Here is a 20,857-nt window from a genome sequence, read left to right as displayed (position 1 = left end):
TGGGGGGAGGTTAAAAATGCAGTGAACGAATCAAGGGATTACCGCATTTGGACATTTCTTATCTGCGGCTGCCTTATCATCGCATCGTGTGTTTATCGTTGGACAACCGTTGGTCAAGTCCAACTTTCTGCACCATCGGGTGATCAAACAATCTCCCAATGCAACGCTCCACCACGGACCAATAACAAACAGCAAACTCTCCATCGTCATTTCATGCCTTGTCCCGTTTCAGAAACTGGCTTTCCCCAGGTTTGAATCCATGCTTTGTTTCCCTGTCTTTGTCTTTGTCTTTGTCTTTGAACCTTGGTCAGCAGGCTACAGTACAAGAAGAGAAGAAAGAACCTTGGTAGAAGACCCAACACCCGGACAATTCTCTAGGCAACTACAAGTACTTTTTATAGTGTAAACACACGAAAAGGGTACTTCCGTGACGACACCCTCTTTTCTGCTTATCGTCAGCGTGAGCCATTCGTGCTATCTTATCCAATCGCGATTCAGTCACACGCATGTTTTGCCTAGCACAGCAGCATCTTGATGCGCAATCCCCACGTTTACACAACATCATGCGCCTCGCTCTATGCCTCGACGATAAGGCATTTCTTCAAAACCTGCTTATCATGAGCACTCCTTGTTGTAGGACTCTTGATGAATCCGGAGACGGCGGTCCAACTGCGCCACTCGGTTATCTCTGGCCATGCCCGGATCAAGCAAGTGAGTCACGTCACAGCTGTTCATTATGAGCCATCAACACCCCAAACCCAAAGTACCTACTACAGCCCGTGCCCAGCGTCGCTTCAGCCTAGTTTAGGTACCCTGACCAAGGATTAGTGAGTGTAATGCAGTGGTTCAGGGGTCCCTAGTACGGGCCATATGACTCCTCCGGTAACCAATCAAGACGATATCGCACTCAATACGCCTCTTCGAGTCAACATGATACAATCCATATTAAAACTGTCGCCTCGAGTCTTCTAGTTATCTCTTTCATATTCTTTCCCATAGTAATCGTGCGCCCTTTCGTGCGAGCACGCAACGTCTTACGCCATCTGTCACGCCCTTTGACTAAAAAGACACATCATCTTCATCTTCCATCTAATCAGTACATACTTCTTCTCTTATAAGTAAATCGTCGTTTCTTCAACATGGATCCTTTGCTACTCAACAGCTCGGGTGATCTCCCAGCTTCTATATCGCAGAGTAAACACTTTCCCATTACTTCAGCGCCTAGTATCGTCAAGGCCCGCGCCCATACATCCCGGAATCACTTTGTCCGCGCAACAGCCAAACGTCAAGCCCAGCACAAAGGCGCGAACCTATGCCTCGACACTGGACTGCCGTGCACAACGTCGAATTGGGGTGAAGCCACTTGCCATCGCTGTGGTCAACAGGATACTACCACCGCTTCTGCGCGCCGTCCTCAGCTCGAAAAGATCCTACACTTTGAGATCTCGACAGGGAATCTGCAGCGCGCGAATCCACGATGGACACACGTCCACCGTAACCGCACCGCCCGGAATCATGCCCATTCTAATGGACTGGGTGGTTCCGATGAGCTGGAGGGGAGAGATCTAGCGAGAAGCAAGGTCCCTCTCCCCAGCGACCGATATCGTCTCGTTAGAAGACCTACACTTGAAAGAGAGGAAGCGTTTCGGGATGCTTCCACGGCTAGAGGGAATGTCTACCTGGGCCGAAAAATGCCCATGACTGAAGATGATCAAGTTGCTGAGCTGTATCGCATGGGTCTGCTGTACGACGATGAACAAGTTCGTGGCGAGGGCTTCAATCTTGACAGCATCAATCACCAAGAACCCATCTACTCCATCCGCACCGCCAAACCAACCCGCAAATCCAAGCGCTCCCAAAGTTTCAGCTTCAACCAGCCTCTACATCTCGACCTCTCCTTCACTGATTTGGGCGGTGATGAAACCATCGCCCAACTCCTCTCCTCTTCAGACGACGATACTTCCCTTCCCGACTCGTCGCAGAGCCCATCACAGCGCACATTTGCTCCCCTGCGCGTGATATACGAGCTCGACGGGTCCCAACCTTCCTTTGACGTCGATACATCGCAGCCACCAGACCTCATCTCAGACGAGATACTTTCCGACTATGACTGCTTTTCCGACAGCGAATTAGACGATGGACCTCGTCAACGGGAGGTCTTTGACGGTGCAGCGACTCCGACTTCTGATGCTTGGGTAGTGCTGGGTGACGACTCGTAGCAGGTCCGAACTCGAGATACGCCTTTTGGCGATCTCGAGACAAAACAACGATGGGAGAGCCTCATCGCGGACTGGTCCTCTATAACCCTTGCATTTACCTCGGAGCGTTTATGAATGTTGGGGTGATGCAGTTGCTGGTGCTCGCCTTTGACAGGCTGGAGCATCGTGACTGGATCGGTGGAAAACCTGCTTGCTTGCATTTGTCAAAGCGATGTTCTCTTTTATTTTATGTAGAGTCCCGGCCGGGCTTTCTTTCTGTCTTATACCTTGGTACATAGTGTACAATAAATAGGTCCAGAATTGTTTCCGGATTGGGGCATTAATACTCGTTGACGTGATGATGCTGTGTGAATTAAATGCTTCTGAGTGAATTAATTGATCTTCTATCATACAGTTCGTATGCGTTTCGATGTGCCTGAGGCCGAGGGGAGTGCGCGACTTGACCTCACTGTCTAAATGTTGATGATCTTGCGATGCCCTCACTCGTGAAATGAGCCGCTGCCTTAGCAACCAAGTCTTCAATTGAGCATATCCAGTCGCACAAGCTCAAATAAATAAACGACGTATATAAATGAAAGAAGAATGGAACCAAGTATCTTCGGCGTCTTTTTTCTACCCGTAGAATACATACTCAAAGTCTCCGATCGGAACCTTTTACATCTCTCCGTTCTGTGTATATAATGAAGAACCCCATCAAGACAATAATACATCCAGACTACCAGAATCACTCACTGCAATTGATCTGCTATCCAAAATGTCCAAACTCTACGACGTCCTCATAATCGGTGGTGGTCCAGCCGGCCTCTCCATGGCCTCAACCCTCGCCCGCCAAGTCTACTCAGTCCTCATCCTCGACTCAGGCATATATCGCAACGCCCCTACAAAACACATGCACAACGTTCTCGGCTTCGATCACGTAGATCCAGCTTCCTTCCGGGCCAAAGCCCGCCAAGATCTGGAGAAGCGCTACCATAGCGTCGAGTTCCAGTCTGCTACTGTAGCTACCGTTCGCAAGACGGACGATGACATCTTTGAAGCTGTTGATAAGGAGGGAAATACGTATAAAGGAAGGAAACTTGGTCTTGGGACTGGTGTGAGGGATGTTTTTGACGGTTTGCCCGAGGGTTATCCGGATTGTTGGGGACGGGGCATGTAAGTGAACTCGTTCGATATGGAGGAGTGCCTGCTAATACTTGTCAGCTTCCATTGTCTTTACTGCCATGGCTTTGAGGAACGAGGAGCAGAGTCTGTTGGTGTCTTTGCTGGCGGTATGATCTCCAACGCCGACATGCTCGCTCACATCACGCCCATGGCCAAACGGCTCTCCCACTCAGTAACAGTCTACACCAACACCAACACCTCTCTCATCGAGCCCATTCAATCCAAGATTCATAGCAGCAAAGTACACTACGATGACCGCAAGATTACTTCCTTCGCGCTCGTCAACGGGGGGCCTTCTGTCAAGATCACCTTTGAGGATGGAACGTCCAAGGTAGAAGGGTTTGTCGTCAATCACCCCAACGTGGTACAAGCGGCGCCTTTCGCAGAGCAATTGGGTCTCGAGAAAACACCCACGGGGGATATTAAAGTAGAAGCCCCCTTCAATGAGACGAGCTTGAAGGGGTGCTTTGCATTTGGAGATGCGGCGACTATGCTTAGGAGTGTATTGCAGGCGATGCACATGGGGGGGTTTGCAGCGCTGGGAATGGCGATGCAGTTGCAGACGGAGTTTGATGAGAAGGATGAGCTGTGAATTGAGCTTTTGTTAGTGATAGCAATTGTATGAATGTTTGTATGTGTTTGTGTTGATGTTTGGTGTTTGGTAACATGTGTAACTCGGTGGAACTTGGATAAGAGACTCGCAGCTTTGACAACTTGCGCGACATGTTTGCCCAATTGGTCCAAGTGTTTCGCATCGAGGCCCGAGTGTCAATTGATCTAGCTGTATGTATTATGAATGGCTCTTTTTACGACATGGCAGCGTCTTAGTTTGTTCTCGGCAGTGGCTCATCTGGATCATCGCCAGCCGTGTGTGTTTGAGATTGATCCAGACTACCAAGACCGGCAACGGCGGAATACATTTCTCATGTCCTTGTAAGACTTTCCCATGAATTGGTCTGTCGGCGATTGGCTTTTATTAGCCTCAATTGAGAATACTGCACGACACTCTCATCACGTCAATCATGTCCATGATGGTAACTTGCTGCGACTCTGACATCAAGACCAAACACACTCGTCTTAATTCCGCTCTTGCTTGCGCCCCCCGCTGTTATAAATTACATCCGGCGCTAGAACAAAATAGACCCGGTACTTTTAGCTGGTTTGCAAGTTAGTGTACCGGTCAGTGTGTTTGTCTCAGTTGATAGTCATGCCTATCACAATCCGCTGCAAGGGGAGAGGGCTGCAACGGTCCAGACGCATCGTCTTTGAGTCAATTGGCAGGCTGGTTCCCGAAATAATTTATCATTTATTCCCTGTTCTCCGGGTTGAGTTGTCTTGTCTTGTCTTGTCTTGAATGCATGTAAGCGGGTATTCACAGTCAGCATTATTAGACTACATACCCGTTCAGCTACAAAAGTGGCAAGTAAGAAACAAGGACGATGCTGCATAACCTTCTGCAAGGGAATTACAAATTAGAGAAGAAGAAAAAAGAGATCTAGACTTTCTTAACGTGCAGTAGACTGCATTCTGCATTCACCGAGTGGACTCTGCAATCTCTGAAAAGGTCCTCCCGTTGCTTCATCCTTTCAAGGTAAGTCTATGTACGAGGAAGCAACTTAATGGACCTCTAACATTAGCTGCGACAAGGCGAGGGAAGATCTCAATAGACAGCCCGCATGCTAGTGTCCGTGTGTTTATTCTCCGGTTGGTTGACTATGCTCAACTTGTACTACTGCAAACCAGACAGTGATAGTGTCAGTGCCCCCGATGATGGTCGGACCACTCCACATGACAGGAGCCGTCATGGATGGATGAGATGGCAAGACAGACTGTAAGAAACAACAAATACAAACAGACAGACTGACTGACACAAAAAAACTACTGCAGCTCTTCTAATGCAGTCTAGTTTAGTTCCGCCGTTTGTGTGCAGGGTCGATCAGCGGATGACGAACAATTTGTAATTTCACCTCTTCATGTCTTGTATAAAGTGTCGCCGTGATCGCCATCTGGGAATAACAATGTGTCAGTTCATCCCCCTTGTGTCTTATCTTCTTCCAATCCTTTAAAACCCACAGAGGGTATTATTATTATTACTACATCATGATCAAATCTTTGGCTCTCTTTTCTTTTATTGCCGCTGCTTCGGCGCGCAAGTGCACAAACATCACAGTCCCCGTGTCAATCACCTCGGAGAATGCAGTTTTTAGCATTGAGGCACCTGTGACGGAGATTGATGTTACAAACTTTGCCATCAATCTTGCTCGGCAGGGTGGTACTCCATACCCTTTAACTGTGCAGACTGGTGTAAGTCATTCACCAACTAACTTCACTTGAATTGATGCTGACTTGTAGTAGAAAGCCAATGTCACTGGTACATATGACCTCGCCGCTACATACTGCGAACCCGATGCCGGCCGTGGAGATCAACTTCAGATCATGACACACGGTATTGGCTTTGACAGAAGCTACTGGGACTTTCCCTTCAATAATTACAACTACAGCTATGTCGCCCGCGCGGTAGACGAGCACGGCTACTCGACCCTAACATGGGACCGTCCCGGCATCGGCGCTTCATCCAAGGGCAACCCCGTCAACGAGATCCAAGTCTTTCTCGAGATCGCAGCTCTCAAAGCCCTCACCAAGCACGCCCGTGAAGGATCTCTTCCTGGTGTCGGTTGCGGCGGATACTCCAACGTCGTCCATCTAGGCCACTCATTCGGCTCTGTTATTACCTACGCCCTCGCCAACGAAAGCCCCGAGCTCACTGACGCTATCGTTCTTACGGGTTTCACTCAGGCGACAGCTTACCTGCCCTGGTTTGCGCTCGCAGCCAACTTTGTCCCCGTCGTGGACTCACCTATTTATCCTCCTGGATACGTCGCTCCCGCATCCACTGTAGGCGTACAGATTAATTTCTTTGCGGAGGGTGATTTCGATCCCGAGTTCTTGCAGGTGGCTTTCGAGAAGGGTCAGCCTGTTACACCTGGTGAGCTTTTGACTCTTGGTGCGCCGGCGAGTGTGAACAACACATATACTGGTCCAGTCCATATTGTGACAGGATGTAAGTCAATCCCGATTGAATTGGCAAGTGACATACACTAACAAGCTCCAGCACGCGACATTCCCTTTTGCGGCGACAACTGTTACTCGACTACCAGCGTGGGCGTCAAGCTTCCTTCATTGCTCGACTACTCTAAACAATTCTTCACTCAAGCTTCGCGATTCAACACGACTGTCGTTCCAGGTGCTGGACATGGATTGAACTTTGGATACTCGCATACGTTTACTTATAACGCCATTTTTGACTTTCTTTCTGAATGAGCTCAATTGAGTTGAGCTGGACTTGTACTTAATTTGTTTACGCATCATTCACATGTACATAGCTTCAAATGCATTTATTTTTTGAACTGTTGGTCCCCCTAATGGATAATTGATAACCCGTCCTCCAATTGTTCCATCTCTTCATCGTGCAATCTTTTATCATCCGATTTTATTCCCATCTGTCATCCATCAGGGGAGGTTTGTCCCTGCACAAGCCGTTAACAACCGACCCCCACAGTTACCGAAGCCACCTGTAACGGGAAGGCAATTAGCGAACTGCGACCACTAAAACGCAAGGAGCTTCCTGTTTCGTGAATGACTTCCGTCATAACAAAAACTCCGAGGTTGATAGCGGGGTTGTCTTTATCTCGGTCGTATCCTCGTTTTTATTCTCCATCAACAACTTTTCTCTCTTGTTCGACTTTGAGAGCTACACGACATAGACTCGACATCCGCGCGCGACATACATCGTCGAAAACACCCCGCCTCGAAACCGTTAGAGCTTCCTCCAGCAACATGGTCGCCGAAAACTACGATGCCGTCCTCAAGGGCAAATACCCAGGCAAAGCCCATGCCAAGCGCGTCGTCGACCTCATTCGCAAAGACGTACCCGATGCCAACGGTATTATCTACCTCGAGAGTCAATTGACTCGCATGATGGAGGATAGCGACGAGCCCGAACCTTTCCGGTGCGTCACCCAAGCTTCTTATCTCTCCAAAGACATGTTCTGATCATCATCCGCCAAAACAGTCAACGACGATACTTTTACTACCTCACCGGCTGCAACCTCCCCGATAGCCACTTTATCTACGACATCCAATCCTCGAAATCGATCCTCTTCATTCCTCCCATCAACCCCGACGACGTCATCTGGTCCGGTCTCCCCGTTAGCATCGACGAAGCCCTCTCGCAGTACGACGTCGACGAGGTCAAGCTGACCACCGAGCTCAACGCTACCCTCGCCCACCTCGGCGCCGAAAACCCCAAAGCCTCCGCTTTTGCCATCGCGAAGCAAGTCTCTGATCATGTATCCTTTATCGAGTTTGGCGACAAGAACTTTGACGTCCTCAAGAACGCCATCGAGGTGTCGCGTGTGGTCAAGGACGAGTACGAGGTCGCTATGCTGCGAAAGGCCAACTATATCTCTGGCATTGGACACCGAGCTGTCTTTGCCAAGGCAAAGGCTGCCAAGAACGAGCAGGAGCTGGAGGCCGCTTTCTACGAGCGATGCATGGCCCACGGTTGCAAGAAGATGTCGTATGATCCTATTGCTGCTGCTGGAAGGGCTGCCGCTACTCTGCATTACGTCGGAAACGACGCTCCTACAGAGGGCAAGCTCAACCTGCTGATGGACGCTGGTTGCGAGTACAACAACTACGCTGCCGACATCGTGAGTGTACTCTGTTGTGGTGTCAGAATTGAGCTGACCTGTTAGACACGAACATTCCCTCTGTCGGGCAAGTTCACCAAGGAATCCCGTCACATTTACGAGACGGTCCTCAAGATGCAAAAGGCCTGCATAGACGTCCTCAAGGAGGGTGTTCTATGGGATGACGTGCACGTTCTTGCTCACCAGATTGCCATTGATGGTCTTCTCGAGGCTGGTATTCTCCAGGGTGATAAGGACGAGATCCTCAAGGCTCGCACAAGTGCTGCTTTCCTCCCTCACGGTCTGGGTCATTATCTCGGCATGGACACCCACGACACTGGTGGCAACCCCAACTTTGCCGATAAGGATAAGCTCTTCCGATACTTGCGCGTGAGAGGCAAGCTCCCAGCTGGTAGTGTTGTCACAGTTGAGCCTGGTGTAAGTTTTTGAGTAGCGGTGTTGGCATAATTACTAACATTGTCAGATCTACTTTTGCAAGTTCATCATCGATCCTTATCTCGAGGACCCCGCGCATAGCAAGTTCATCAACAAGGACGTCCTGGACAAGTACTGGGATGTTGGTGGAGTCCGGTAAGTTGTGGTGGCCACCGTCACGCTATGGATGCCAATTTTGCTAATCGCTGTCAATAGAATCGAGGACAACATTCTCGTCACCGAGACTGGACATGAGAACTTGACAGATGTCCCCAGGGAATTGGACGAGATGGAAGCTTTGGTGTCTGCAGCTTAATTAAAGCTGCCCCAACCGAGCGTGATTGAGCCTGTGACCCAACCGAGTGACGGCGGTCTATTTAAAAACTTAAGCATAAATAAATAAACCCATGAATGACAAGACATCCATCTATAAATACCCATGTCCCATCTCGCTTGGCTTCCCCGTATCAAACAATTAAAAGTCTCGATGGAAACATTCTTTGTCTGGATACTGTGTCAATATTAACCCCTGATTGACCAACACGGTGCAATTTCTCCTTGGCCTCTAATCTGATGCGCATACCTCAACTCAGTTCTCCTTGAATATCCTCTTCCCGTCAACTTTTTTGAGTTTCCAGGTAATACACAATGAATCCTTACTTTCCAGCTTCACCTTCCGAGATGGACAAATATCCGGCCCCTCCGCAATTCCTACGGAAGCCCGTTGCGCCGCCGCCGACTCCGCCGCCCGTGTACAGTGCTTATCCTTCGTCGCAATTCGGCTCCGCGTATGCACCACCAACGTCTACGTCTACGTCTACTTCACCGTGTCCTTCACCTTCTTTCAAGACTCACTTTGAGTCGTATAATCCTTCTCAACCTTCTCCAAGCGCATACAGTCCGTCTCAGAGCTCATTCAACCCTCCTCCAGCTCCATACAGTCCCACTCCAAACCCCTACAATCCTTCTTCGCCTTCATACAACCCCTCTCTAATTCCTCCTCCCCCTCCTCAAAGACCTCTTCGACCTGTACGCTCTGCGACAAACCTCACTGGTGCTCACGCTCCTCAGCAATCAGGCTTCTTGGACCCAAGAGGGACTCACCAGGTTGACTTTGTCGTCGATGACATTCCCACTCCAACATCGCTCAGTCCAGGACTGAGTCCAACGCTGTCAAACGACTTCACCCCAGCAGCGCACGAGATTCGTCGTGTCAAGAGTTCTTCAGCCCTCTCGGCTGCCCTGTCAACACAAGAAGAACAACCCAAAGATTCATCAAAATGGAAAGCCGCATTGGGAGAAGCACAGTACTTTGCAGGCGGTCTCATCAGTCATCCTGCCGAGTCGAACAAGCATTTCAGCATCATTCGTCACTCTCACGCTTTAATCTGGTATCGCGGTCCCGCTACATCCGTACCCATCACTATCCTCTCAGATGAACCTCTTCCACCTACAAGGACGATATGGATGCAACAAAAAGGCTACTCAGGCAACGTGGGCATGTCCCTCAAAGCCCTGATGGGCACGACGGGGACCTGGCTCAACGTCACGCCCGCTACAAGAGCCAGTGTTGAGCATCTCCCCGAAGCCGACGAGCGTGGCATTCAGCGCGACTTTAAACGTTTCGTCAAGAAAGCCTCGGGGAAGTTGAAGAACCACATCCCAAGAGAAACACACATTGTGCGCATCCCTGCTGCAGCGACAGATGGATACTTTCGCCTCGTCGTCTGCGCTGGAGAAGATAACAAGAAGATCCTCTGCGGAAGTCCCGTGTTTCGCATAGCCAGCACATCCACAGACGTGAGCACCGTTCGGGGATCGAGTCTCAGTACCATGCCTTTGGAGATGGGCATCAAAGTCGCTACCACGATTGGATCACAGGTTGCCAAGAAGTACACCGGCGTCGCAGGTGTAGTCGTCGAGCAGGGAGCCAAGCGACTGACACCGTCTAACGCAGCGATTAAAAAGGTCGCGCACACAGCGTATCACAAAACAGGCTTGGGGAATGCTGTGAGTGAGACTTGGAGGAATGGGAAAGCAGGACGGTATGATCCCTTGGTTACGGGGGGTGGTCTCGACGGCCCGTTGCAGATTATTGGCAACGATGAAGGGCCTGAAGCACCGTTTCCCTATAAATTCGCTGGCAAAGTTGTGCGAGGGACGGGGATATCGACGAGGGAGTACGGCATTCCGACTGCGAATCTGAGTGAAGTCGGAGACGATGTCAAGATGCGCATGGGCGGTGTCTTTGCAGCATGGGCGCGCATCATACCCAACACGCCGATCGAAGACTTTGACGATGACTGGCACGAAGCCATCGTCACCATCGCACCTTTACGAAATGCACCACCGGGAGTCGTCCAGCGAAACAAAGTATGCCTTCACATCCTGCATGACTTTGAAGACACGTTGTTCTTTGACATGAGGATCAAGGTCATGCTTATGGGCTACCTACACGCCGCAACGTCGGACCAAGACATTGTAGAGGAGCACTCTCGCGATGTAATGACTACTACGGCGAGTCTGGGCAGGGAAGCTTGGGGTGCAGAGGTGAACCTGTCTGCGACGAGGGCGGCCAAGAGTGACAGAGGGTTTAAAGAGAGACTTGGTGACGCGGCGGGGGCTGTGCAGGGTGGGTTGGATAGAGTGCCGTCGCATTGGGTTGGTGTGAGGAGTGAGGGCGCGGAGATGAGGGATCAGGTTTATGGGAATGGAGGGTTGTGGGTTGTTCGGTCATGATTGAGTGTTTGGTGGTTATGTTGAAGGTGGGATGGGTGGAAGTGAAGATAGGACACTTGAGTAGAATGCCTCTCAAGTCAGTTGGATTCTTGATTCAGTGCTATAAGAGTATTAAAGAATAAGTGAATAATAAAACAGTAACGTTGACCTTGAGTATGCCTTTGAACGTGAACAGTTAATGGTTGGCTTTGGTCAAGCCCTTCATCAATGAACCATCTTCAATTGAGCGACCATTAATTAAATGTCTATTGCTTGAATGTTTATTAATTGAGCATTCATTAATTAATATGTAATATATAAAAGTATCACTATCTACCATTAATTAAGTCCCTTGTCTAACAGACTTGTCTAGTTGGCCGCCTACCATTCCTCAATGACAAAAACAAGACCATGTATTCTCTGTACGACCTGCTAACTTTTTCTCGGCTTCGATTTATAGCCAAAGTATGACCTTCGCTATGTGCAGTTCATCGTTATGAATATCGCAGCATTGTCTTGTATCACCTCAAAGCGGTTCACCACGGACGGGCCCTTCTGTCCGATGTCAGTCAGGTTGTCTCTCCACGCATAACAATGACCAGCCATTAATTGAGCTTTGGCAAACAAACTTAGATCTTCGTATATCAATTAAGTACCTTCATTAAACACTTATCCATAGTCTTCCATCTAATATGTATGCTCTCTACGGCAAAAGTCCCAAGGTGAATGAGTTCATCTCAGTGACCCACCGTCAATTAAGACAAGACCACTATAACACCCCTAATGCCAACTGAGTCTCTTCCATGTTTAATGGACTCTGTCTCCTATCTACCACGCGCTCTACTGCAGAAGCCTAAGCAAGACTGTTTTTAATAAACTACCATTAATTAAACTCTGTCATATATGAATAGTGAATGTCGCTGGCTAATGTCTAGTTATCAGCATCAATTGAGACAGTCTGCAACCCTATCATCGATTGAGCTTGATAGACAAGAGTATCGCGTCGCTCCCAATGCGTACATCAATTGAGCTGAGCCAGTCCCTTATTTAATGTACTTTTCCACTGTCTTGTATTCAATGAGCTCTGTGACAACCCGTTCCAATGACCCGACGTTGATCGAGCCTGACATACGTTGCTCTCAATGCCTACAGACCGACATCAATTGAGTCAGTCCAATCTCAAAGGTTTATCCACTGTCGCATTCTATCCACTGTCGCATTCTATCCACTGTCGCATTCTATCCACTGTCGCATTCTATCTACTGTCGCATTCTATCTACTGTCGCATTCTATCCACTGTAAGCTCTATAACAAAGCCCTCAGCTAAACAGGACTATCTTAACGACCTGCCATTAATTAAACAGAGAAAATAACACAGCATCAATTGGACCCTCTGTCCGATAGACATGTCCAGTCTTGACTTCTATATGTTCAACGACAGAGGTCACAAGGAACAGGACCGTGTTGGTGACCCGACGCCAATTGAAGTTTTGCAGAGAAAACACTACATCGCTACTAATGTCTGCATTGATTGAGTGCCCTGTCTAACAGGCTTGTCCACTCTTGCTTCCTGCCCGTCTACCATGAGCGCTGTAAAAGAAGCCCCAAGGTGAACAACACCCTCTTAATACAACATCAATCAGGCTTACACAAAAGAGTGTCGCGCTGCTCCAAATGAGTACCTAGATACCGACATTAACTGAATCCCTTGTCTAACAGGCATATTCAGCGCTAGCTGCCATCTACCATACGTCCAACAACAGATACCCTAAAGTGAGTAACACCGTCTCAGCAACCCGCCACCAATTAAGCTTGACAGACACAAGTATGATGTTGGTATAGATGCTTAGGAATCTGCATTAATTAAGTCGATTGTAAAATAGATTTTCATAATATTGTCTCTTATTAGCCATGTGCTCAATCAACGACAGAGGCCAAGGTGAACAGGGCCCTTATGACCCTCCATCAATTAAACTCAACAAAAGCACACATCACTTTAAATGTCTACATGCCAAGGTATCAGCAGCAACTGAGTCCCATGTCTAATAGACATGTTCAATGCTAGCTCTCATTTATTATGTACTCAACGGCAGTCGTCAAGAGGTAATAAGACCGCCTTGTGACCCTCATTCAGTTGAGCTTGACGCACTGATAACAACTGAGCCTCTCATCTGGTGAACCTGTCCACTGTTGTCTTCCATCTGCCATATTCTCAACACCAAGAGCCTCAAAACAACACCGTCTTAATGGCCCGTCATTAATGGGTTTGGACAGACATGAGTATTATGTCGCTGCCAATATCCAGGTATCAGCATCAAACAAGTCCCTCTTGCACTACAGTGATTCGCCTCTTATATTATGTTTACCACGCGTTCAATGGCAGTCGCCAGAGGGTGTACAAGGCCGTTTCATCGAGCCGTCATTAGTTGAGCTTTTAGGCCAGAGTATTACGTCGCTATTAATGTGTGATCATTTGCATTAATTGAGTTCCTTGCATAATGGACTCAATTGTCCGGTATTGGCTCGTCTACTATGTGCTCTGCCAGATGCTCAACTACAAAAGTCCGAGGTAAACAAGTCCGTCTTGATGGGCCGCCATCAAGGGTGTCGCATCGCATCGCTCTAAATGACCGACATCAGTGGATACAGGTATCTTGTCTAGTGGACCTGTCCACTGATGACTTCTATCTACCATGTACTCAATCAGCGACAGAAGCCAAGTTGCACAAGACCATGTCGATGGCCTTTTATCAATTGGATTTTTATTATCGCATCGCCCCCAATCTCTATATATCTATGCGACACTCTTGCCTATCAAAAGTTGGAGGTCATTTGGTGGACTTGTCACTGTTGTCTTCAGTCCACTATAAACTGCCCTATAACACAAGCCCCAAGACCATCTTGAACACCTCACCATCAATTGAGCTTTCGCAAAGAAGAACACCATGTCGCTACTAATATTTACCTAGATATTAACATCAAATTGACTTTTAATAAACCTTGTCATTGATGTCTCTCATCTACCATATTCGTAGTACCAAAAGCCCCAAGGTGAACAAGACTCACGTCTCACCTTCGGTTCTCCCCGCTACACGACAAGACAGAATTTCTCGATTCATCCACCACGATCCTCAATTCCAGAACAACAAACCGATGAAATTAAAAAATAACTATCGCAATCAAGTAATTAAGCTTGCAACTTCCCATTTCAATCTTCATTTTTCGCCCGACGGATATTGCCTGCCAAGGACAAACGATGGCAAGCACCGTCGCGTGTTGTTCTAGGGTACACAAAAGTCCGTGGTGAAGCAAAGACTGGCGGACGTATTATAATGGCAATAAATTGTGGTAATCTCCAATCTGGAACATTTGAACCATTCAAACACCAAGAGCGAAATACAAGCAGTTGTTACCCAGGTTATCCAGATTCTCAATAATGAGCATAGATCCCAACTCCTCCCTGCCAATACGCACCTCCTACCGTTTGAATCAACCTTGCTGACTGTCGCGCGCCCGGGATCGGAGATATTCCTCTTGCGTCTCGAACTCATACGCTTTGAGGACTGACTGCTTGTAACATTCCCCTTGTATCTCGATTTCGGTAAGGTCTTGTAGCCGATATCCCAATGACTCCGAAAATCCCAAACCCCAATCTCTGACTTTATTGACCAATGTCTGGTAGTTTTCAGGAACTCCCGGGTTAAAGTCGCAGCGAATTACATCAGATGTCTGGTTCACCAAATGCATGATGGCTTCCTCGAATCCATCTTCCAAAGAGACCTTGTAACCCAATGCTTTCATTTCCCTGTCTGTAAGGCCCTCAAAAAAGTTCTCTTCCATACACTTACGAAACGCCTTGCCGCAGGCAATGCGATTGTGGATCATATGCTGAAAAGCCTCTGTGCAGGCATCTGCATAGGGGTGCGACTCCAATAGCAAGGTTAATGACCCAGCAGGAATGTCTTCTTTTTCAATGGCAATAGCGTCAAGAACCCACTGGGAAACGTGTGGAATCATTGTTTCGGTGGGAATGTAGCTCCAATCGTTCCCTTCTGCCCAGGCGCCTGTGATTTGGGACATCATACCGCGTTCGTGTGTGACATCTGTGGTGTCGATAACACTGACGCGACGCTCTATCCGAAGTGAAGGGTTCTCCCTTATGAAAGGAAGTAGCCCATTGCCATGAAGGGACATTATGTTCACACATGGGGCATCTTCATGGAGAATTAGAGAACAGATTCGGTTTCGTTGAGTATCGGAAAGTAGACCGAGGAACCGTATAGCGGCGGCAGCAGCAGAGAAGATACTTTTTTCGCGCCCGCGAAAGTTAAATTCGAGCGGAAGAGGTTCGTTGTGGTTGAGGCATTGGTCCGGTGGTACGTTTTTGCGAAAATCTTCGACGTTTTTGTATATCCAGTGGTGGTCCCACGTGTTGGGAAGGTCCCAAATAATATCAGGGATCTCAAGACGGCCCATAGCGTTTCGAAGTTGAGATTGTGAGGGAATCGCCCAGCAATCGAAGCGGAGGTCGAAGAACTCTTTTGCGGGATATTTGCCGACCCAATGTGGCAAACTTGTGTACACCTGGTTGCCAAATTCCTCCGGATTCTCGTCTGCAATGAGTCTCAGACAATGAGTTAGACACTGGCGGACTTCTCCAGAGTACGTGTCCCATCGCTTGTAGGCAATCTCGCATATGTCTGTTCGAAGGGTCCTGGAGTTGTATGGAACATCTTCATGGATCCAAGCATAGCCACGGAAGTAAGTCGGATCGTCACCGTCATAATCGCCGATGTTCGTGTTATAGAATTTCCGAATAAATTGGCATGCTGCAGGTCGCGTGTGATTTGAGGTGTCCGTGTTGTCTAAATCTTGATCAGATCGAACGCCGTTGTCTGTAGCCCAGGCGCGAGAGTGAAAGGCTCGCTCGGCTTCAAGTTTGGAACGGAATCCGGGAAACTTGTTCTCCAATTGAGCGTGCATCTCTGGGGTGATGAGATGGGCAAGATGTAGCACAATGTCTTGTTGCAAAACATAATAATATGTAGCGACAAGATTGAAGCATCCAGCTAGACTGCGCCAGTCCTCGCGGTAGAGGGTTGAGAAATGGATCGTATTGACGGCGAGAGGGAGTCCGTTACAGTCATTGGCGATCGAGCGGCACGTGTAGGAGAGGGACAGGTCGATTGGGGTATCGTCGGCGTTTCTGAGCTTGTCGGCCTGGCCATCGTAGACATAACCGCCTTCGACTTTGAAGTATTCACGAAAGATTTGTTGTCTTAACTCCAGGGGGAGATCCGTGATGCGGAGTTTTGTGGCCATGGTCCAGGGCGATTGCTGGAAGAGAGATGGTGTGTTGGTAAGGGAGGTGGGGAGGATGGTCAAAGTTGGGGTTTGGTGCGGGCAGTGGAAGTTTTATACTTGTAGCATACCGCGTGAGTCATCGGGCAGAGCCAGAATGCGACAGTTCAACAAACTCAAAATGGCAACAAATCACACATGCATGCAAAAGAGAAAAGGGAGGAATTGTTTTTTTAGGCCACGGAGCCATTTTATTTGTTTTTTATGATCTCTTAAGCTTTCGCCCAGGCCTTCTCAATTTCCTCAAGGTTTTCAACAAAGGTTAATCTGTCCGCGCAGACTAACTTATTAACAATTCTTCATATCTAAGGTTCTCTCAAGACTAGGTTTCCCAACCAAGGCGTGACTCATACGGCATGATGTGGGCTACTAAGATTATTAGCAGGATGTTTTACATGAGCGAGTATACTTACTGACTTATAAAGGAAGCTTCGGTCGCGCTGAACAGACAGCAGCAACTTCTTCCTCTTGCAACCTCAATCAACTGTCAACAACATTACAAGTTAGCATAACGATCTACTCAAGGAGCAATCACTGGCATACCAACCCGTCAAAGACATCTGTTCACACAGGTTAGCAAAAGCAGGTACAGTACAAGTCAAGTCGCATGCATACTCATCACGGACCTACCTACCAAGACAAACTACTCCGAAGGGGAGTTAGTGTAAGCAAAGAAAAAAGGCAAAAGCACTCACAGTCAGTCAATCCCGGCCCCTTGAACATGTCAGTGAATGCTTACAAAAGCGAACAATTGCGAAACATACATACCTTGTTGCAGATGGCTAACCACTTTCGTAGGTCTCGTACAACACAATGCCGGCTACTGCTAGGTCAGTCAGGATTTGCTAGCGAAGTAACAGTATATAGCAACATACGCGTCAAGATCGGCAAGAACAGCTATCCGAATAAGATACATTCTAATGCTATCGAGGAAGCTGTCAAGCATTGCGAGAATGCAGAGCAATTGCGTACGGAAGCTATCGACCTTCGTACGACGAAGAAGAGGGACAATCTCACAAAGGTCACTATACAGTAGGTAATTAGTTTACATATCTTGGAAACCAGGATGATAACTTACGGCTAATAGCCTTCACCTGCGAGCTGGACATCATAGTCGCGTCTAGCGAAGAGAAGAAGACGAGACTAGAGTGGCTGCAGGGACTTGAAGAGAAGCTCGCAGGAAGGTCAGAGGCCAAGCTGTCTAAGGCGCAGAATGCGTTCCTAGAGGCACTTGACGTGCTGGTTTGTGAAGTTAGCTTTCTGGATGATAATAATAATAGAGTTATGAAAAGTACTCACCCGATCGCGTACGACGACTGGTTCGACCAGTTGGAAAAGCATGTGATGACGGTGATCAAAGCCTTGAAGGCATAGCTAGCTATCAAAGTCAGTAAAATGTTGAGAAAAACAGAAAATGACTACCCCACGAAAGAGCATTGTACAGACCATGCTGGTCGTGGCTTGAGACCACGAGCGCGCGACTGCAATAGGCAGCTGGGTCAGTGGCAAGCTCGGGAGTGGGTAATGGTAAAAGACGGAGGGGCTGTACAAACGGGGGGTCAAACCTGCTGAGCATGGTCAGTAAATGATTGAAGGTTCGACCATGAAGTGTAGACGAGACAGGAAGAGTGGAAAACAAGGACTTACTTGGAAAAAGTCAGACGATGAAGCCCGAAGCCAAAGGCTGTCTGAATCAGTGATGAGCAGAACCAATTTCGACACCTTCATAAGAAACTCACCTCGGTACGAATAATCTAGTCAATTGACCTTCAAATTCTGCTCCCGTCTTCTGTGGTAGTCAGCACAGGCCGATGATGTTGAGACAGATTGTTGGGACTTACCGTGAGAGATTCGTGATGTTATCAACTGGGGCGGCCCCTTATAGATCCAAAAGGTGGTAAGGGGCGCGTAAAAAAAGGTACTATGCAAGGAGGACTGCATCCAGACGTCTCAAAAGAGAAATAATACAAAAGAATAGATACAGAAGAAGGGGAATAGGATTAAACATTATAGGAAATGTCCTCCTGCAGTGGGTGTTCCAAATGCCTAAGCAATGGCGTGTCGGTCATAGAACGGCGAGTCCTCGCGAATGCGATCGTACTGGGAGCCGAGTGGGAAGTAAACCATAGCCCATTGGGTGGCGAGCTTCGCATGAACCGTAAGAAGGGTATTCCAATCCAATGTGCCAATGCGACCGACCAACTTCTGTCTTGCGACATCGAGTTCTGGGCAATGAAAGAACATGTGATAGACGGTCTGGTTCCTATATCCGCATGTGCAAGCTGGTGACAGACTAAACTGTGCAACGCCCTGATGACCAGCTTCAGAGCTAGGCGCGACCAGATGTGGAATCCTCATGTCGTACAATGGCCCATTCAAAGCGATCTTCTCGGTTCGCAGTTCGAGCAGCAGTGTGCTCTCACCCCGCCGAAGACCCTTATAGAGATCGAGGTTCTCAGAACCCCAATCCTCCTTCAAACATGCAGGACGGTGCCGGGATGGATGCCTGTCCGCTCGCTCACATCGATACTTGTTCCATTCCTCGGCGCTGCTCCTCTCGGCATCTTCGCTTGCCAGGGCGTTGATAGCTTGCTTGCGCTTATCCCGCACCCGCCATGCCTTGAGAAATTCGTTCTCATCGCCCCCCTTCTTTGACAGGAGGGCCTCAGCAGCTCGTACTGCCAATGTGCGTGCCTCCTTGTCCAAAATATCCGATGACATGGTGTTGTACTGCCGTTGAGATGATGGCTCATTGCGTAGTGGGCGGACATAGGGCTTCGTCTCCTGAATCTCCATGAACATGGCTCGCCCAGCCTGTGCTCTTCCGTACAGGTAGACACGAAGGCTGGGTATGTATAGCTCCTTCATAACGACCTGTTTTGCCGTTCGGCCGAAAAAGGCTGTCACGACCTTGAGTGCCTCGTACTGAATTGACTCAAGTCGGTCCACCTGTTCCTTCAGAGATTGTGGAAGCGTCTGCTTTGGGCTAAACAGAAACCAAGCTGGACATGCGTAGGCGATTATGGGCAGGATACAACCCATGTAGTATGCCCTCGCTTGGTGCACTGTTATGCCGACCTTTCGTCTGGCGATGACTCTCAGACATCTCAAACTGATCTTGACCTTCCTGTCAATCTCGTCAACGTGTGACTTGAACCCTAGCTTAGGATCGAGAATGACACCAAGCATCTTGACCTTTTGATCTTGGAAGACCGCAAGGTTACCCGCAACTCCAGGAATGTCGGGCAGGAGTTGACAATCAGGCGACTTGTCACGAGGGTTCTTGAAGTGCGTGATGCTGTACTTCTTCGGAGAAAATTCCGTCCCCGTCTCCTGCGCCCATTGCGCGATGATGTGATGAGCCTTCTCCAATGCTAGACAGTTGTCACGATAGGAGCGAGACACGACGACAACATATGTGTCATCGACGAAGGAGAAGGGAATGATCTTGACACAATCAATGGAATGCGCCTCCAGCCTCTCGAGCAAAGGAGCTACAAAGAACAGGAATAGAAGTGGTGAGAGTGGAGACCCTTGCGGAATGCCAATGTTGATGCGAGTGGGATTGGAGGTGAAATCAGGGAGTTTAAGGCTGATATCGCGCCCGGAAAGGAATGATTGCATCATCCGGATGAACGCCTCGGGTATGCCCTTATCTGCAAGTGCCTGGAGAACCAGCGCGCGGTTAACTCGGTCGAAAGCACCTGCGATATCTAGGCCCATCTTGGTGACCTTTTGCAGCTGCCCTACCCCGATTCTGGACTGCTTCCTGGACCAGTTGCGGTGGATGGTGTGCAACAAGGTCTTGATGCACTCTGTGGTCGACCTCCCCGGGACGCCATACTGGGACGCAGGAAGAAGAGAGTGCTCCAGGACAACCTTCTTGAGGCAGTTGGCTAAGAACTTCTCCAACAGCTTACCAACGGCAGCTAGAAGTGCAATTGGGCGGTGGCTCTTGGCTGTGTTATAACACAGCTGACCCATCTTCTGAATGAGGAGCATAAGGGCAGATTTGCAGCAGTCAGGGAAATAGCAGAGACTGATGCAGGCCTCAAATATAATGGCCAGGTGAAGGGAGGCTACGTCTCGTACAATCTTCAACGCCTCGAAAGGGACTGTATCGAGGCCGGGTGCCTTCTTGCGATGAGATTGATTGATGAGGCGTTTGATCTCCTCGTCGAAAACCGATAAATCCATCGCCAATGCTTCGCGTTCTGGGTCGATGGTGGGGAAGGGAACAGTAGTCATGTTCTTGATTTCGGGCTTGTTCCT

At 48.7% G+C, this 20,857-nt stretch overlaps 7 protein-coding genes across 7 annotated transcripts; 6 read left to right on the top strand and 1 right to left on the bottom strand.

The window, feature by feature from the left end:
- Positions 1-1,139: 1,139 nt before the first annotated feature.
- Positions 1,140-2,219, top strand: FPOAC1_010201 (uncharacterized protein; the record flags this gene model as incomplete). Its single annotated transcript, XM_044854596.1, has 1 exon — positions 1,140-2,219. The coding sequence occupies one exon, from the start codon at positions 1,140-1,142 to the stop codon at positions 2,217-2,219; it is 1,080 nt and encodes a 359-aa protein (XP_044701909.1).
- A 754-nt stretch (positions 2,220-2,973) lies between these two features.
- FPOAC1_010200 (uncharacterized protein) lies at positions 2,974-3,972 on the top strand (the record flags this gene model as incomplete). Its single annotated transcript, XM_044854595.1, has 2 exons — positions 2,974-3,371; positions 3,420-3,972. 2 exons carry the CDS (start codon positions 2,974-2,976, stop codon positions 3,970-3,972), a joined length of 951 nt encoding a protein of 316 aa, XP_044701908.1.
- Positions 3,973-5,480: 1,508 nt separating this feature from the next.
- FPOAC1_010199 (uncharacterized protein) lies at positions 5,481-6,701 on the top strand (the record flags this gene model as incomplete). The annotated part of the gene is made up of 3 exons (XM_044854594.1): positions 5,481-5,684; positions 5,736-6,441; positions 6,493-6,701. 3 exons carry the CDS (start codon positions 5,481-5,483, stop codon positions 6,699-6,701), a joined length of 1,119 nt encoding a protein of 372 aa, XP_044701907.1.
- Positions 6,702-7,217: 516 nt separating this feature from the next.
- FPOAC1_010198 (uncharacterized protein) lies at positions 7,218-8,822 on the top strand (the record flags this gene model as incomplete). The annotated part of the gene is made up of 5 exons (XM_044854593.1): positions 7,218-7,390; positions 7,453-8,092; positions 8,138-8,509; positions 8,556-8,662; positions 8,723-8,822. The coding sequence occupies 5 exons, from the start codon at positions 7,218-7,220 to the stop codon at positions 8,820-8,822; spliced, it is 1,392 nt and encodes a 463-aa protein (XP_044701906.1).
- Positions 8,823-9,154: 332 nt separating this feature from the next.
- FPOAC1_010197 (uncharacterized protein) lies at positions 9,155-11,245 on the top strand (the record flags this gene model as incomplete). Its single annotated transcript, XM_044854592.1, has 1 exon — positions 9,155-11,245. The coding sequence occupies one exon, from the start codon at positions 9,155-9,157 to the stop codon at positions 11,243-11,245; it is 2,091 nt and encodes a 696-aa protein (XP_044701905.1).
- A 3,468-nt stretch (positions 11,246-14,713) lies between these two features.
- Positions 14,714-16,546, bottom strand: FPOAC1_010196 (uncharacterized protein; the record flags this gene model as incomplete). The annotated part of the gene is made up of 1 exon (XM_044854591.1): positions 14,714-16,546. The coding sequence occupies one exon, from the start codon at positions 16,544-16,546 to the stop codon at positions 14,714-14,716; it is 1,833 nt and encodes a 610-aa protein (XP_044701904.1).
- An 817-nt stretch (positions 16,547-17,363) lies between these two features.
- FPOAC1_010195 (uncharacterized protein) lies at positions 17,364-17,709 on the top strand (the record flags this gene model as incomplete). The annotated part of the gene is made up of 2 exons (XM_044854590.1): positions 17,364-17,617; positions 17,673-17,709. The coding sequence occupies 2 exons, from the start codon at positions 17,364-17,366 to the stop codon at positions 17,707-17,709; spliced, it is 291 nt and encodes a 96-aa protein (XP_044701903.1).
- Positions 17,710-20,857: the final 3,148 nt, after the last annotated feature.

Source organism: Fusarium poae, chromosome 4, assembly GCF_019609905.1.
Source record: "Fusarium poae strain DAOMC 252244 chromosome 4, whole genome shotgun sequence".
In the NCBI taxonomy this organism is placed as follows: domain Eukaryota; kingdom Fungi; phylum Ascomycota; class Sordariomycetes; order Hypocreales; family Nectriaceae; genus Fusarium; species Fusarium poae.
This window is presented reverse-complemented; position numbering and strand designations above follow the sequence as displayed.